This window comes from Rattus norvegicus, chromosome 2, assembly GCF_036323735.1.
Source record: "Rattus norvegicus strain BN/NHsdMcwi chromosome 2, GRCr8, whole genome shotgun sequence".
Lineage (NCBI taxonomy): Eukaryota > Metazoa > Chordata > Mammalia > Rodentia > Muridae > Rattus > Rattus norvegicus.
The window spans coordinates 187,897,300-187,916,358 of NC_086020.1; the positions used below are offsets into that span (position 1 = coordinate 187,897,300).

General features: G+C 43.2%; 2 protein-coding genes across 5 annotated transcripts in view; one reads left to right on the forward strand and one right to left on the reverse strand.

Moving 5' to 3' along the window:
- Chd1l (chromodomain helicase DNA binding protein 1-like) overlaps positions 1 to 9,060 on the reverse strand; it is an 86,491-nt gene extending 77,431 nt beyond the window's left edge. Inside the window, exon 1 of one of the 2 annotated variants that reach the window (XM_063281904.1) lies at positions 8,784 to 9,060. The gene's annotated coding sequence lies outside the window, so the exon portion shown is untranslated. The remainder of the gene's footprint in view (positions 1 to 8,783) is intronic. The other variant, XM_008761354.4, reaches the window with a different exon arrangement.
- Positions 1 to 19,059, forward strand: part of Fmo5 (flavin containing dimethylaniline monoxygenase 5) — a 52,728-nt gene that overhangs the window by 11,559 nt on the left and 22,110 nt on the right. For 2 of the 3 annotated variants that reach the window (XM_063281297.1, XM_039101730.2), the window contains exon 2: positions 14,095 to 14,271. In XM_063281297.1, coding sequence (XP_063137367.1) covers positions 14,137 to 14,271 — 135 coding nt within the window. In that variant the 5' untranslated portion in view covers positions 14,095 to 14,136. Of the gene's footprint in view, positions 1 to 13,664; positions 13,978 to 14,094; positions 14,272 to 19,059 lie in introns of those variants that run through there. The other variant, NM_144739.2, reaches the window with a different exon arrangement.

Below are 19,059 nucleotides of genomic sequence, written 5' to 3' on the forward strand. Positions count from 1 at the left end.
AATTGAATCCATTGATGTTGAGAGATATTAAGGAATAGTGATTGTTGTTTCCTGTTATCTTCATATTTGGATGTGAGATTATGTTTGTGTGCTTGTCTTCTCTTTGTTTTGTTGCAAAATGATTAGTTTCTTGCTTTTTCTAGGGTGTAGCTTGCCTCCTTGTGTTGGGCTTTACCATTTATTATCCTTTGTAGCACTGGATTTGTAGAAAGATATTATATAAATTTGGTTTTGTCATGGAATATCTTGGTTTCTCCATCTATGTTAATTGAGAGTTTTGCCGGATACAGTAACCTGGGCCGGCATTTGTGTTCTTTTAGGATCTGTATGACATCTGTCCAGGATCTTCTAGCTTTCATAGTCTCTGGTGAGAAGTCTGGTGTAATTCTGATAGGTCTGCCTTTATATGTTACTTGACCTTTTTCCCTTACTGCTTTTAATATTCTTTCTTTATTTTGTGCATTTGGTGTTTTGACTATTATGTGACGGGAGGTGTTTCTTTTCTGGTCCAATCTATTTGGAGTTTTGTAGGCTTCTTGTGTGTTTATGGGTATCTCTTTCTTTAGGTTAGGGAAGTTTTCTTCTATGATTTTGTTGAAGATATTTACTGGTCCTTTGAGCTGGGAGTCTTCACTCTCTTCTATACCTATTATCCTTAGGTTTGATCTTCTCATTGTGTCCTGTATTTCCTGTATGTTTTGGACCAGTAGCTTTTTCTGTTTTACATTATCTTTAACAGTTGTGTCGATGATTTCTATGGAATCTTCTGCGCCTGAGAAGATTCTCTTCTATCTCTTATATTCTGTTGGTGAAGCTTGTATCTACGGCTCCTTGTCTCTTCCTTTGGTTTTCTATATTCAAGTTTGTCTCCCTTTGTGCTTTCTTTATTGTTTCTATTTCCACTTCCAATTCCTTCACCTGTTTGATTGCGTTTTCCTATCATTCTTTCGGGGATTTTTGTGTTTCCTCTCTAAGGACTTCTACTTGTTTACTTGTGTTTTCCTGCATTTCTCTAAAGGAGTTCTTTATGTCTTTCTTAAAGTTCTCCATCATCATGATCAAATGTGATTTTAAATCTAGATTTTGCTTTTCTTGTGTGTTTGGATATTCAGTTTTTGCTTTGGTGGGAGAATTGGGCTCTGATGATGCCATGTAGTCTTGGTTTCTGTTGCTTGGATTCTTGTGCTTGCCTCTCACCAACAGGTTGACTCTGGTGTTACCTTGTTCTGCTATTTCTGGCATTGGCTTGACTGTCCTATAGGCCTGTGTGTCAGGAGTGCTGTATACCTGTTTGCCTGTTTTCTTTCAGCCAGTTATGGGAACAGAGTGTTCTGCTTTCAGGTGTGTAGTCGTTCCTGTCTACTGGCTTTCAGCTGTTCCTGTGGGCATGTGTCCTGAGTCCACCAGGCACGTCACTTGGAGCAGAAAAGTTGGTCTTACCTCTGGTCTCGGACATGAAGTCGCTCCTCAGTGCTGGGTTTCAGCTGTCCGTGAGGGCAGCAACCAGAAGGGCCTGCCCCTACTTTTGGGTCCCTGTGCACAGGGGCCCCTGATGGCGTTAGGTGTTTTCCTCTAGAGTCAGAAATGTGGGCAGAAAGTAATCTCCTCTGGTTTCCCAGGCGTGTCTGCCCCTTTGAAGGTCAAACTCTCTCTCCCACGGGATTTGGGTGCAGAGAGCTGTTTGACCGGGTCCCTTCAGATCTGGGCGCAGTCTGGACCGCAGGGCTCCTGCAGCTTAAGTGCCCCTATCTTCCTGTTCTCAGAGGCCCTATACAGTTTCCTCTTGGGCCAGAGATGTGGGAAAAGATGGGCAGGAGTGGAAGTCTCTCCTGCCCTGTAGTCTCAGGAGTGCCCACACGTCTGGGTGATGAGCTCTCTCTCCAACAGGGTTTGGGAGCAGGGAGCTGTGGGCCAGGATCAGCAAGGTTTGGGCGCCAGCTAGAAACTGGAAGTCTGTTTTTGTTTTTTGAATCAAGGTCTCTCTACAGTGAGTTCTGGTTGTCCTAGAACTCACTCTGTAAAACAGACTGGCCTCAAACTTAGAGATTCATCTACATCTGCCTCTTGAGTGCTAGGATACAAGGTGCTCACGACCACATCCAGCTGACATATTTTAATAGGTTGTCTTTTATTTATCCTATGATAGTTTCACACATGTAAACATTGAACCTTAATCATATCCCCTCCTATACACCAAGACATTCCCCCTCTCTACTTCCTGCCCCTCCTCTTCCTCCTTCCTTTTGAAACCCTTGAGTCTGATTAGTGTTTCCTGATGGAATGCAGTGATCTTGTTGACTTCATCTTGTGCTGGTCTTACACAGTGAGCTCATGAGTCCACTGACCATACCATATCCAAAAGATAGCATTACACAGCACCCTTGCCCATTAGACAGTCAGAAGGCACTTTAACAATGTGACCATTTAGCAGGGTGACAGTTTCTGAGATTTCCTACTGGGCTTTTTGGACATCCCAAACTATAGACTTTTGACCAAGTGTGAATTCCCTCCTATAGAGCAGGCCTCAAATCCAATCCACAAATCAGTTGGTTACCCTGGCAACCTTCATTGCATCAGTGACCAAATCTTGTCTGTTGTAGAAAACAATATGTAGCAATGTAGAATGGTGTCATTATACAGGTGAAGGCAGGTACAAGATAGAACGAAGCCTGTTATTGGATGAGAAGGAAGGATGGGCAGGAGAAAAGTTTTAAAGGGGGGAGGAGACAGGAACAGGAGATGGGGAGAGGCAGCGGAGAGAACATGGAGGCTGATGTTAAGATTCCTCTCTGCACATTTACAGGTCGTTATCAATATTCTTAAGGGATGGATGTATACAGGGCTTTGTGTGTCTAGGTAGGCAAATTATATATTATCAACTGGATCAGAGGTTATTGTGTTGTGTGTTCTCTCATGTAGTGATTTAATTGAATTTAAGAGAGTATGTGGTGGCTGGAGATATTGGGCCGCCATGGAATTGGGATATTTATATCTGGCATGGTGGCAACCTGCCTTAGGAACTAGATGGGTAGAGAGATTGTTGCCAGGCTCAGAGAAGCCATCGGCAGTGTGATATAGAATAGAGCAAAGCGGGTGAGAGGCTTTGCTGACTGAGATGAAGATATCTACCAGATATCTTGGGGCACTACGGTGCCAGATCTAGTACGGGATAAAAGACACCAGTTTTTTCTAATTTTACAGCAACATAGTACATTAAAAGCCCAGTCATTTCAGGAAATCCATCCTCCTCAGTAAGGGCACTGCACTGGAATGTTGTCAAGTAAATGTTTGAGAACATAGCCTGGATATTGTAGGCAACTCTGAACTGAGACCTACCCTCGGGACTTTCATTTGCCTGGTTTCTTTTTTCCCTTAATGCCTTTGACTATCATTCTGCCATCAAATTGGTTCTATACGACTTCACATTTTCTGTTCTTTTTTGAGCAGTAAGTGGTCTGTGTGGTTCACTTTATAGCCTCTGAAAAGTCTGAGTTTGTTGACTTTGGAATTTAGCTTTTCAAGCATATTTCCACATAAAGAGCAGGTTATCTAAATTATAAGGTTCCACAAAGGCAAAATGGTCCCCAAATGTCTTTGGGCACTTATCTCTAACCAAAACCACAACCCTAAGGATTCTTCCAGCCTTCTTTTTCTTTTCCCTAATCAGCAGGAACCCCAAGATCTCCTATGCCCTTGTTCCATAAAGCCTGAATCTTAGGTTGGAAAAATGAACATACCTGGTGCATACGTGCTTACGTTCCTAAGACACAACTAGAATGTGAGCCCAGGGGTGCTCCTGTCTTCACCCCAAAACTGTCATAGTCTTTATAATCAGGCCATTCTAGTGATTAGAAAAGGCTTCAAAAAGCCTATGTGACATAGTTATTTAAATGAGGAGAAATGATGTTACCTACCATATGAGGTGAACATTTGATTTATAAGAAACTAAAAGTGAATTTGAATGTCCAAGGGTATTGTGAAGGACCCAAAGACTTTAGTTGAGAATCACACAGTGTCTGAATTGCACCAATGAAGACAAATAGGAAGTTAAACCTCATTGTTGAGGTTCAATGGGAATCTCATTAGCTGGGGGAGAGGTGTGTCCATAAAGATAGTAGTTTCCCTATTTTTAGAGCATATAGGTGTGGACTCTGAAGATACACACACACACACACACACACACACACACATACACACACACACACACATGCTATGGAGGTCATGGTTAGCCAGATTTGGCACATTACCTATTTTCAAGTGTCCACGTTCTTCTCTGTGATGTGATTGGTCGTGCAAGCCCTCACTCATATGACTTCGATGACTTCTAGTGTTTTCCAGTGGAAAGAGCCCGTGGATTTGTTTTTTGTAATGTAGATGGATGGATATGTTGTATAAGGAGGCAGAGAAAGGAAGTGAGTGAATGAAGTCTTGAGTCAGTGTGTGCTGTTGACGTAGGCACAGTCATGTCCAGGACCCTTAGTCTCAGACCCATGGGGAAATGACAGAGCCCCCCCTGGGTTAGACTCAGGGAAATGGCAAAACCTTCCCTTATGGTCCATGCATGGATGTTAACTGTGCCTGCAGAAAATGTCCACAGAAGCTTTCTCCCTCTGGATATTTATGGCCTGACGACCGCTTTCCCACAGAAACTGCTCCCACCAAGATTAGCTAGCTACCCCTGTCTCTGTGTTCCAGCTGTGTATCGTAAGTCCCGCCTCCTTGTGCAGTGGTGGCAGTAACCTCTCTATTTAACTCTGTATAACGACGGTGAACTTCTGGGGTACTGCAGTTTCTCCATGAGAGAACCCAGTCCATTCAAACCCAGCTTTTCCGTGTCCATTTGTCTGTTGTTTCCTCATTCCCTCATCATCCTCAGTCAGTGTATTGCTGGAGCCATGCTGGATGCAGCAGTTTTGCTATAGCATGAGTTGAAGTTCTAAATATGCTAGCTTAGAGGAAAGCTCTCCAAAGCAGGAAGGGCTGTGTTGGTAACCCTTTCCTATGCCAGAATGAATGACTCTCACTAAAAGGGTATCAACGCATCTCCATAGAGTTCTAGAATTAGTATGGTTATCACACAATAATAGAGTCCTTCCCTATACTGAATATATATGGAATGGTTTCCAATTTTTTACTGCTAATGCCAATCTGGGTGCATGCCAGCTCATATATTCACTTCAGGTAGGAAATATTCTATTCTGCATTTACAAGGTTGTTGGGTTTGGTTTGGGTTTTTTAAATTTTATTTATTTTATGTGCACATGTCCTGGTACATGGTCAGAGGACAACTTGCAGGAATCGGTTCTCACCATCTATCGCATGGGTCCCAGCGGTCGATTGACCTCAGGTTGTCAGGCTCATCTGTGAGAGCCTCTACTGCACTAAGCCATCTCAATGGGCTCTATTTCTCATTTCAGAAATGATAAAATTAATGAAAAAATGTTGACCTCCTGGAAACTACTTAGTGCTAGAGTCCTCACAGTCTGACAACTGCAGCTAAACGCGAGCTCACTTGCAAGTTGTGATATACAGTTTTGCTCACAAGTATGTGCAGCTGTTTCTGCAGGAACCTGGCAAGGGAATCGATGGGCAAACGGAGCTTACACTTGGGATAAACGCTGATACGCCGTTCTCCAGGGAGGCACACCGCCCCTCTCCACTTATGTTGTGGGTTATTCTGGTTCACTTCTCTAGCTCTGAATAAACCAACCTTTTGTTTTGTAGTCTTATGAGGGAAATAGATCTCACGGTCTAAAATTTCTTTGGCTACTTATCTAATCGAATACCATTTTATAAACTGGTTGGCCAGGCTTTTGTTGTTGTTAAAAAAAAGCTATCCATATACTTCATTTTTTGTTATGATCAAACATTTTAGATCTTAATCCTTTGGTGAATATGTTATAAATGTTTCCATGTAGAAAATTATGACATTGCTGTGATTTATCCCTTGTCAAGCATCCCTTATGTGTAGAAGTTTGGAGTTCTGTGTGTAGAACTGTTTTCATAGTTTTTTCTTTTTTATCTTTTTATAGTTTTTATCTTTTAATAAGAAAAGCTTTTTATGGGGCTGGAGAGATGGCTCAGTGGTTAAGAGCACTAGCTGTTCTTCCAAAGTTCCTGAGTTCAAGTCCCAGCAACCACATGGTGGCTCACAACCATCTGTAATAGGATCTGATGTCCTCTTCTGGTGTGTCTGAAGGTAGCTACAGCGTACTCATATTAATAAAATAAATCTTTAAAAAAAAAAGAAAAGAAAAGCTTTTTATTACATCAGCATTTTCTTAGTTGTTTATCTAGGGCTTTTTCTTTAAACATTCGTCTCTCAGGTTTGTTTTTTATTCTTCATAAAATCAAAATCTAATTTATTTCCCAAGCAGGGAGCAGTCATCTTTTATCCCAGGGATTTGAAATAACAACTTTACTACTGCTCAACTCCCGTATGTATGAGTATGTGTGTGGTCAGTAGTCTCCCGTATGTATGAATGTGTGGTCAGCAGTCTCTTGTATGTAGGAGTGTGTGATCAGAAGTCTCCCGTATGTATGAGTGTGTGTCTGAAAGAGCAGACAATGCTCTTAACCACTGAGCCATCTCTGCAGCCCGAGACTTGATTGTCTTCACAGTATTAAAATTCCTTACTAGGAATAAAATAGAACAGGCCTGTTCTATGACTTTCAGAGTTTACTGTTTGCCTCATATAGTTTTTGAATATTTCTTTTTGGAATATCCATAGGAATTGTCTACTTTTGCTTGCTATTGTCAACGAGCCCATTATTTTCTTACCCTTTCTGGTTGGTATAGATGAAAGTCATAGAATCATGTATGTTGGTGTTTTCTGTGATAGTTGTGATTGGGGTATTGTCAGGAGATTATTAAGTCTACAGCAGCAGGAAAACGATGGTGTATCAGATTGGACATTTGCGCCATTTAGTAGAAACTAGCCGAGGCTGCCTCAGAGACTAAAAGTTAGTCAGAGCCTCTGAGCCGCAGAGGGTCCCAAGCAATACACATTTTGGGGGAGTGTGTGACTTATGCAGAGAAAAGTGTGTTTAACTGGTCTACTGTTTTAGTGGGCCTTTTTTTTGTTTTTGTTTGTTTGTTCGGTTGGTTTGTTTGAGTGGATTTTGGAGAACAGGGTTTTAATTTTGGACAAGTGAACCCAGGTAATAACTTTATGGAATTTGACAAATTGTCTCTTTCAATTGACTAAAAGTGGTTCCCCAGAAGTCAGCTTTTGTTTTGTTGTTGGGTAGGAGTTTAGGACCACATATACAGCCACAGATAAGCTGTGAAAAGTCAGTTGAGGTGAGACTTTGGGGGTGACTCGCAGGTACTTAAGTACTCTCAGCACTCTCAGTTGTTCTGTGCTCTCAGGAACTTGTTGATGTTGTTGGATCATTTATCAGTGAATTAGGATCACAATTAGGGGACATTTCCCTCTCTATTGACAATTCTCTCTATTCTATGTGTACTGATTAAAGTCCAGTCTTTGGAGACTCCATGACCTTCCTGATTAAGAGGACAAATGACTTACCAGAGAGGCCCCATAGTTCCCTGGGTCTTGATTGATCCCACAGGTCAAGGGTCAATCTATCAGCTTCATTTTTGAGTGACTCATCTCCATGGGGTAAGCCTGTGAGCTTTATCATTAACCATACCTTATCTTTAAGTTTCATCCTCTGTAAACCTTGTATAACTTAGATTTCCTGTGACTTGGCTTTGTACCTTTGGGAGAGCTGTTGTTATTTTTAATTTTTAAGACAAAATTCTTATAGAAAATGTATCTTTACTTAAAACATTTGCCCTTTTCATCAAAAGTATAATCTTTTATAATACTCTTCACTATTTTCTTGCCTACTTACTGTTTTCAATTTTATTTTTTGTAAAGAAAAGTTGATTCTAAATTCCATACATGGCCCAATGTAGCAGATTAAGAATATCTATACATCTGTAAGATGCTATATCTGATTTAAAGAAGGAACTCATAAAAAGTGGGAGGGAGGCTGGAGGATGGCTCAGTGGTTAAGAGCACTGACTGCTCTTCCTGAGGACCTGGGTTCAAACCCCAGCAACCACATGGTGGCTCACAACCATCTATAGCGTGATCAGATAGCATGCAGGTATACATGCAGATAGAGCACTCATGTGCATAAAACAAATTAATAAATAAAATGTTTTCTAAAAATGGAAGGAGCCGCGTGGGATGATGATGAAGCTGGTGATGAAGGAACAGAGCTGTACCCACAGACACCTAGCACTCCGAGTGTTCACTGCAAGAATTAGGAGGGCAAAGGTCTTCAGTGTCTAAAACTGCAATTATAGAGTGACATTTAAAGATCTCATAAGAGGCTGGAGAGATGGCTCAGCGGTTAAGAGCACCCGATTGCTCTTCCAGAGGTCATGAGTTCAATTCCCAGCAACCATATGGTGGCTCACAACCATCTGTAAGGAGATCCGATGCCCTCTTCTGGTGTATTTGAGGACAGCTACAGTGTACTTATAAATGAATAAATCTTAAAAAAAAAAAAAGAAAAGAAACCTTTAAAGATCTCGTAAATCATAATATGCCAGTTATGTTCTGTGTGATCTAAAGAATGATTTATGATAGTTGTTTTGGTTTTGATATATATGATAGGTTGATATATGATAGATTGATAGATGATAGATATTTTGGTTTTGAGTGAGTTTCTCAAGTACACAGCTGATATAGTGACTGTTCTCTTGCTGTGCAGAGACACCATGACCAAGGCAACTTATAAAAGAAAGTATTTAATTGGGGACTTACCGTTTCAGAGGGTGAGTCTGTGACCGTCACGCCAGGGAGCATGGCGACAGGCAGGTAGTCATGGCTCTAGAGCAGCGGCTGAGAGCTTACATCTGATCCACAGCATAAAGCAGAATGAGAGAGACTGGATCTAGAGCTGGGCTTTGAGGACTTGAGGCCCACCCCCAGTGACACACCTCCTTCAACAGGGCACACAGCCTAATCTCTCCCAAACTGCCGTATCAACTAGGAACCAAACATTCAAATATTAGGAGCCCACGGGGGCCGTTCTCATCCAAAAGTCCACGATAGCAAACTGAAGGAAAAGAATGATTAACAAGTGAGAGGTACAAAGAAAGTAAAACATTGTCAAGTCGGGTGCTCAAAATATCTGGAGGAATCAACTGGGGAAGACCTATTAAATCATTTAACTGGAGTTTTCGGTAGGGTAAGGCTCTTAAGTAAAGTGCAAATAATGGCGGAAGAAAGTTATCATCAAATTAGAGGCTTACAAACATCTAGCAGGGGAAGCTCCATTAAGGCGTTTAGCTGTCATTCCTGATAGAGTCTCAGACAGAGCAGAGTGTTCTTTTATGCTGCCAAGTAAATGAGCAAAGAGTAACAGGATTAGAGTACACTATAAGAATGCATGAGCAACTTAAAGGCCAAGTATAACATTTGTTATACTATATATAAATACATTATATACTATATAATATATTATTTACAACAATATACATTGTTAAACTAAAAGGCTAGTGCCCTCCAAACACATGGTCCCTAACTCCCATTTGAGACTCAAATGTGTTTGTATCAAAGTGCCCTCCAAGGCCCCTTGTCTGGGAATAGGCTGCTCCCCCTAACTCTGTAACAAAATAACAATACTAGCTCCAAAATAAGAACAGCAAACACGCCTTTAAAACAACTTTAGGGGGCTGGGGAGATGGTTTAGTGGTTAAACCCTTGCCAAAAAATGTCAGAGGATTGGAAACCATGTCAATGCTAGGATGGCATGGTGGTCTGCCAGCCATAGAAGGCAGAGATGGGATCCCCAGAACTAGTGATTAGCAACACTAGCCATAGCAGCAAACCGTGGCTTCACTGCGAGAGCCTGCCCGGTTGGATGAGGTAGAAGAGCAATCCAGGATGATCTCGGCATCAGCCTCTGCTGTTGGGGTTTGAATTGAGGATCTAATGTGTTTGTGATGGGTATGGATCCTCTGTGTTGATATTTCTCAAGAAGGAATTCGGAATACTATCACATATACGGAGGACGCAGGAATGCCTGCAGCCTTCATCAGTTTCTAGAGAACAGTTAGAATAAAAGCTGTCCTGTAACTCAGACTCTTTTTTTTTTTTTTTTGACAACTAACATTGGTGTGCTTTAAACAACCTTGAACGTGCTGGCTATGAAGCAGATTTCTCTGCTGAACTGTAAGCTCCTAACTCTGTTTTCAAAGAACTATAATAATGAAAATGTGCCTTGTCCTGCTAATTACACTCAAGTGTTTGGCTGCCTTGGGTTCCCTGGTTTCTCACTCCAGTTCCCCTGGCATTGATCAGGAGAGGCAACGCTCCACTCCACACGACGCCTACCCAAGTGCCAGCGTGCATACACACACACACACACACACACACACACACACACACACAGAGAGAGAGAGAGACAGACAGACAGACAGACAGACAGACAGACAGACAGACAGAGACAGACAGACACAGAGAGAAACTTACATGTAAATATCCACACTACACAACATGGAAAAATAAAAACCTAACATATAAGCCATTTCCAATAAAGGTTCTTATTATTCATCTCATAATATAAAAATACATTCAAAAACAAAAAGTTCAGCTATAAAATACTCATCTTTTTTTTAAATAAAAAAAGTTTAACCAATAACTCTAGCTATCTGCCTCAAAGAGAACACTGAACTCTCAATTGGAAACTCCAGCGGGCGACTTCAGTGGAGCTTTCCCAGTCGGCTTCTGTTAGATATCTTGAGCATCCATTTTGATGGCGTTTTATTGTTTCTCTCATAACTTAGTCCCTTACCTGGCACACCGCTTACATGATACAGTCACTCATTCAAACGCAGCCGTACGGCTCTTGTAAACCATTCTCCACACCACACAAACCAGCTGCTTTATACTCTGCCTCTTTCAAAGCCAAGCTTTGTTTTTTATGTGTGTGGATGCTTTGCCTGCGTGCGTGTAAATGCAACACGTGCATGCTTAGTAGCCATGGAGGCCGGAAGTGGGCAGGAGCAGCCAGTATTCTTAACCACTGAGCTAGCTCTCTCCAGCCCCTCTTATCGAACCCTTTTTATAGTTATTCAGTTGACTTGGGGGTGGGGGGATCAAAACTTTATGAACACTTAAAGTGATAGCCTTACCATTCTCTCAAACTTAAAACATGTTGATCCTGTGGTCAGCATCTTGGGGCCTCACCTGGTTGGGGGCTGCGGGAGAGATAATGTCTCCTTGCTTGTTCAAGCCTCTGCACTCCATCCTGCTTCCAGTGACCAATGGTCTTCTGGTTCTATAGTCTGCTATCTCCCACACACTCCCCCTCTAAAATGCATCCTTGCCCTTGCAGGGGAACCACTCAGGTTATGCGAGATGATCTTCCTGCCTCAGGAACTTAGCTTCCTCCCAACCGCTAGGCTTTTTGTCATATAAGGTAACGTTCAGGTTGTAGGGAGCTGGGATGTGGATACCTTTGGGGTCATGTTTTCAGCCTCCCCCAGCGTCCGTGATGTATCTCTCTGTGTCCTTATGAGTTTTCCCTCCCCCTTTTCTGTGAACCAGGTACCTACAACATGGCGGACATGCAATCGGTATTGTGCTGTGTGTGTGTGTGTGTGTGACCCCTGAACTCCTGGTGACTGTTACAGACTTTGCTATGGTAACAAATAAGCTCCCCAATGGTGAGCCGGGGTCATGCCACAATCAGTTTGCAAGTGAGGCAACTGGCTTCACAGCCAGCCTTTAGCCAAGACTCAGGCCCATTCCACTTTACACAGAGACCAGCTTACAAGTGTCCTCCAGAGCAGGGTAGTTATTGAATGAATGTAAGCAAAATGCAGACTTAGCAAAAAGAAGTAGGAAATAAGAAAGCCTAATGGGGGGCTGGAGAGATGGCTCAGCCCTTAAGAGCACTGACTGCTCTTCCAGAGGTCCTGAGTTCAAATCCCAGCAACAGATGGTGGTTCACAACCATCTGTAATGGGATCTGATGCCCTCTTCTGGTGTGTCTGAAGACAGCTACAGTGTACTTATAATAAATAGATAAATCTTTTTAAAAAAAGAGTTGTAAGCTGCCTTTAAAAAAAAAAGGAAAGAAGGAAGGAAGGAAGGAAGACAGACAGACAGACAGAAAGACAGAAAGAGAGAAAGAAAACATAGCCAGGGAGATGACTCAGAAGACAAGAATACCAGCTGCTCTTGCAGAAGACCTGGGTTCAGTTGCCAGCAACCAAATGGCAACTCAAAACCATCTGTAAGTCCAGCTCCAGGAGATCAGGCATAGTCTTCTGGCCTCTGGAGGCACTAGGCATGTACATACTGTCCAGACGTACATAAAGTCAAAACACTCATGCTCCTAAAGTAAAAATAAACAAAATTTTTTAAAAGATTGCAATGCAGTAACACTCTCATTGACCTTTATAGGCACTATGAACACTGGTGTTACAGTTAATATTCATTGTCAGTTTGACAGGGTGTAGAATCACCTAGGAGATTTGTGGGCACAACTTTAGGAATGTCTGTGAGACCATTTCCAGAGAGAATTCAATGAGGGGCAAGACCATACTGGTCATGGTCAGTTCTATCCTGTATGAGCTTGGAGGCTCTGTGCACCCACTATGAGGTAGAGTGTCGTAGGTTCCCACTCCTCGTGTTTGCTATGTTTCCATTCACTGAGACAACACAGTCTGCAGGAGTCTTCCTGAGACAGCAAAACGATTCTCCAAGCCAGTGAATTATTTTTTAAAATTCATTTTAAAGTAGTCGAAACAAACGAAGTGATAGGTCAGTTAAAAAGTAGTTCAACTAACATAGGAACAGGTAATAGCTGGTGTTAGGCAAAAAGAAAGAACAACAGAAAAGTGAGGCAATGGGAGAAGGGCTTGTTGCTAAACTCCTCAGGTGCTAGGGAGCTGCATGCAGAAGTAAGGTGCTTGGAGCCAGCCTGCTGGGGTTGCCTCCCTGTCTTGCTCCATGATTTCCAACTGCACACTGGAGGTGATTAGAGTAGTGCTTGCCTCCTGGGTTTGCTGAGAGGGTTATACAATTGATTTCCTTTAGGTCATTTGAACTATGTACAGTAAACCCCCATGTTGACCATTGGTCTGGAAGGGAGATACTGAGCCCTCAGAGCCAAGGACTTGTGTTGTTGCCACCAAACCATGTTGAGCAAAGTCAGTAAATACACCAAGTAGTGTTATACAGGGCCAATAACGACTGAAGGCTTCAGACACAATTCGCCCTGTCTACAAATGCACATTTGCATGCTGCTGCCATACATGAATCCTAGAGCCATTAGATGGGTAGTTTTACCCGATTTTACATTTGAAATGTTTAAGTTACATTTCAAAATGGAAAATATGGGCGAAAAGTCACTTTTTTTAAAGTATGCATTTGATTGAAATTATGTGCATATGCGTTGATTTCCTGCATTGACCTGGAAGCTCTTCTACCTAGGAAGCACAATGCACTCGTCACTGTCCCCTCCTCCCCCCAGCCGTCAGCCGAGCACGCTGCAATATCAAATTCCTACTGTAATAGTGGGCTCAAAGATCTGAGGAGAGGAGTAGCCAGGACAAGCACCTGTTTGAAGGGATTATAGAAAGTTCACTTTTTAAACAAAGGAACAAGGGTTGCTTCTGAAGGGCTGAGTTTAGCGGGAAGTTGAAAGTGAACCCTGAAGGAAAAGTAGGAAGGGATGGAGCCTGGAGGGTCGCTCTCCCTGTGGGAGTGCTGCTGAGAAGCTATAGATTAAAACATATATAATGTTATTGTTTTCTTCCCAAAACATTCTGAGCTGTTTCCTTTGCGTTTACGGAAGAAGGGTGCACGCCCTTAGGAGGGCGGGATAGGAGGTGGGACGGCACAGCCCCTCCCCATTGGCCAGTGTTTATCTGAGGCACTGCTGCTCTGCCAGGAGTTGTAGCCCCCGCTTAGTCCCGAGCTAGTGGAGCAGTGCCCTGAGCAGGTACCTTCCTGTGCCGCGGTCCAGGCACAACTCTTGGTACATTGGTTTGCGTGTCCCGGCCCAGATCTTACCTGTGGCCTGATGTATGTTCACTCTCTCTTGTCATTCTTTCTTTAGGACAAGTGACTCTAACCCAACCAGTGAAGCTTTCTGGCGACCATGGCCAAGAAAAGGATCGCTGTAATTGGATCAGGAGCCAGCGGGCTCACCTGCATCAAGTGCTGCCTAGAAGAGGGTTTGGAACCTGTCTGCTTTGAAATGTCTGATGACATCGGAGGACTGTGGAGGTACCAGGTAAATCTCCTTATCCCCTAAGACTTGAAGGACTCTGTGCAACTCTGTAGCTACTCTTGTTATCCCATACAGGCTGCGCAAGGTAGTTACTTGAATTCCGCAATGACAGGAGTCAGATTTTAGGCCGGTTCCTTTCTGTAGACCGGCTACAAAGTGAAATGCCACTTATTTCCCTTTTTTGTTGCCATGAAAACGGCACGCAGACCAGAGCTTCTTGTTTGCTTGTTTGTTTCTGAACTTCACGGGGAACAATCTGTGACGTGGTAGAGTAGCAAACGTTAGAAGTTCGCTGCTTGTCCCCGGCTCCTGAAATAGACATCGAGCCTAGGGTCTGTTCGCAAGGCCTTCAATCTTCTCTATTGAAAGCAGTTCCTGGAGTGGCACTGGAGAGCCGATGCAGCAGATAAGAGCATTTGCTCTTTCAGAGGACCCGAGTTCAGTTCCAGCTCACCAGTACCATAAAGCCCAGCTCCAGGGGACCTGACACCCTCTTTTGATACCAAGTGTGAGCATAGCCCATAAACATGCATGCAGGCAAAACACTCACACATATAAAATAAAATAAAATAATAATAATAATAATAATTTATTATTATTGGGAAGCTGGGAAGGTGGCTTTTCTAGAAAACGCTAAGTACTTAGTACAGGAACAGGAAGGTCTGAGCTTCATCCCTAACACTCACCAGGAAGAAAGGGAGGGAGGGAGAGAGGGAGAGAGAGATGGAGGGGGTAAGGAAGGAAGGAAAGGAAACAAAACGAAACAAAAGGAAAGGAAAGGAAACTAAAGGAAAGTAAGAAGCCTAGTGGAGCAGCAAGCCCTTGTAATCCCAATTGTGGGGACAGTTGCAGAGATGGGAGGAGTCCTGAGACTTTCCAGCTACCGGGGAAAGCAGTCTTCTAGCTCCAAGTTCAGGAAAATGTCCTATCTCAAATCGTAAGGTGGGGAGCAGCTAAGGAGAACAGCCAACATTGACCTTTAGCCTCTTCATGTACTACACACACGCGCACACAGACAAGAGTCAGAGACAGAGACAGACATCAACAGACAGAGACAGAGGAGACAGAACAGGGAGAGAGGGGGAGAGAACATGTACATACACACACGCACACACACACACACTCACACTAATGCACACAAATTTCCTTCTCACCTGAGGTAACGCTGACCATGCTAGTCACTGAACAGAATATAAAAATAAGATTGTCCTGTGTGCTTTAAACCTCCCTTCCCTGGAGAAGAGGTCAAATTCCCTGGCCTTTGCTCATCTCTAGCCTTATTCGTCAGTTTCATTTGAACCCTATGCATATCTAACCAGGCACGTGCTAATAAGATTAAAATATGAGCTGGGAATGGTGCTGGATGCTTTAATCCCAGCACTGGGGCAACAGAGGCAGGCAGATCCCTGTGTGGTGGAGACCAACCTGGTCTACACGTGAGTTCCAGGTCATCCATGACTATGTAGAGTGACCCTGCCTTAAACAAACTTACTTATTAAGTGAATGTCAGCTAACTTCACTGACTTCCACACAGGCACACGCTGGGCTTGCTTCTTGAACTCATCTTCAGAGTAGTGCTGAAGTCCCATGAGTGGGTTCCATTTTTCATAAAATATAGCCGTGCCAGCCACATCCTTAAAGGCAGCTGCATGTCACTCCACAGTTAAATGGAGGTGCAGCCCTGACTGCACCATGACTCTGGACAGAGGAGACGTCTGCTCTGTTAGCCTTTGGTTCTCGTTCAGATGGGGAATGGATTCCCTAAGAACCCCCCACCCCCATTCCTTTATCACAGCCTTGGGCTGAAAAGCTTGTTGATTAGGCTTTTTGTTTGGTTGGTTGGTTGGTTTTGTAATCAAGAGAAAAGTCTACTTTTGAAATCCAGTAAAATTTCAAAAGGATTCCAGTAAGCGTAGGGGTTGAGAACATTATTTTAGCTTCCAAGCCCGTGTCTGTCACCTAGAAGGGGTGGAACTTAGGGGAAATCACTTCTTTGTGTCTGTTGTTTCTTCAAGAAAGAGCTTACATAGTGCCTACTTCGTAAAGTTATTACGAGCAGGAAGTGACTAAGTGTGCCGGTCACTTCTGACAATTCTGGGTGATCAGTGTGTCATGCCAGTTATTACTTAGTTGGCATGGATTGGGACCTACGCACTTGGTACCTCTGCTGAGCACCAGAGCCAGGTTTAGGAATTCCAAAACAAGCATGAAATCAGCAACCGAAGGGTGGAGGCCAGGAGAGTATCTAACATTATGCCAGAAAATCAGGTTTGTGGTTTTCATTGCTAAAGTATCTTGAAATGACTGTTGTTGAAAGAGTCAATGAACTTTATTTATTTTCTGATCGTCCCCTTGGCAGAATTGTGCCAACCTTATGTAAATCAGTGAGCCATGTTTTGGCATAATACCCTGGCTTTTGTTAGACACATCTGCATGGTTCAGCATTCTAGTCCAGAGTCACCCATGATGCCTGGCATGTGTGAGCTAGCATGTATGATGCCTGGCATGTCTACATGTATGAACTTCCCAATATGTTTAAACCGGTTTCTGAACCAGGTGTGACGACCCACACCCCTTATCCCAGCACTTGAGAGGCAGAGGCAGATGGAGTTTTAAATAAACAGACTTTAAAATGTAGCTGGGCACAGTGGCACATGCCTTTGATCTCAGCACACAGGAGGCAGAGACAGGCAGATGTCTGTGAGTTTGAGGCCAGCCTAGTGAACACAGGGAGTTCCAGACCAGCTCGAGAGACATAGTGTGATCCTGTCTCAAAAACATACATACATACATACATACATACATACATACATACATACATACATAAATATCCCTGAGGAGCATACTGTCCTTCTGTCTGCTTAGGATGCTCCTGAAGCCACAAGCCTTCATTCTCACACTTGGTCGTCACATAGCTGTGGAAACTGAGGTACCAGACACTCATGGACACTTCACATCCTTAGTGATTTCCTGCGAATTCATCTACTGAAGTTGTTTCTGTCACCCCCTTGCTTACTATTTGGAGTCATGCTGTCCTTCTCTTGGTGCCATTAAGTTAATTGATCAATTAATTTTAGATGTCTTATATAGATCTGAACCCAGCACTTTGAGGTTCTGCCCCGGGCACCCCGTATCCAGTTAAGAACACTAGAGCTCCCTTTTCAGTGACCGATCCCTGTGATCCAGGTGTTTTCTTTCCTTGTCACCGGCCACTCCCGATGTTTTCCTGTGACTGCTTTATCCTGTCTTTGCCTGCCTCATGAACACCCTCTCAGATGCTGTCATTCGGATTCTCCTCCCACTGTTCTTTTTCTTCTCACCTTCCCTAGTATTGCCTCCTTCTTCATGATATAGACTAACACTTTCTGACAATAATTTTATATGTGTTCTTCAGGCATGGTGGTAAACATCTGCTACCCTGGCACTTGGGACTTTGCCTCGTTTCCATTGTTAGCATCCTACACTAGTGGGATATATTGATCATGACCAGTGAGGCAGGAAGTCTCATAAGCCCTTGCTTTGTTTAGATTTACTTTGTTCTTCTGATGCCTTTTTTTTTTCTATTCCAGGATCCCCCTAAGACTTGGTAGTTGTATCTCTCAAGGCTCCTCATGGCTTGGATGGTTTCTTAGATTTTCTTGCTTTGTTTCTTTTACCCCCTTGGTTTTGCTATCTCTGGTAGGTTTGAGGAGGACTGGTTGGGTATTTTGTAGAATAGCCTCCTTTGAATTTGTTTGGTCTTTTACTCCTGGCTAGCCTGAAGAAGATCCTGGAGGTGAATTCCTGCTTTCTGTGTATCAAGGGTATCCTTTCTTGTAATGATTGGCCCTGCTTGTGTTACAACTTTCAGTGGAGTTGGTCAGGCTTGGCTGGTGTAAAGTTCATCTTTTCTGCCTTTGGAAGAAAGTTACTATGGCCAGCCACACCTAAGGACTGTTGGCTATTTCCAGAAGTCTCCAGAATCCATTTGTTAATACCTATACAGCGTTTGCTGAAATGCTGCCAGGGACTAGCTGTGTTTTCAGGGCAAGTAGGAGGAGCAGGATCGTCACAGTATTGACTCTTCCAATCCATGAAGATGCCAGCTTTCAGTTATGTCTATGTTTGATCTCTTTATCTGTGTTTTGGAGTTTAGTCATATTGCTCTTTCAATACCTAAGCATTTAAGAGGAGGATGGGCTTGTACATGGTCTATTTTTAAAATTAAAATTTTCAGTGGTTCATTTCTGACATACAGGTAGGTTGAAAGACCCCCAGATTCTGGGGAGACTCTCGCTCCAGTCACGGGTTGGGGTACCCCCAGGAAACACGAGAAGCCAGTCTTGATGTAATCAGCAAGAGGCAGTTTTATTTACGAGATCTCGGGCTGACACATATCTCACACAGGAGATTGAGTCCAGCCCCGAGCCTCTCTAGGCCGGAGCTTATATAGGGAAAACAAATTGGTTAGTACAAAGGGTGTACAGTTATTTTTTTTTCTGTGCGGAATTGTATTAACAAAGCATTCTAGCATCTTGGCAGTATGGGCAAGGTGTCTTATCTCGCTCAGCTAAGGGATGACTCGTATCAGGGGGTGAAGGAAGGGAAGGGAGGTAGCTCCAGGGGTAGCTCCAGATGGCCAGTGTCCTTGGAGCCCTATCTCAAATTCTTTTAGGCATAGTCAGACTTTGTTCAGGACTAACTTTTAGAAATTTTAACCCTTCAGGTTACTAACTTGTTTATTTTTGAGGGTCTTGCTCTATATCTCAGGATTGTCTGGAATTTATTATGTAGTTCATGCTGACACCGAAC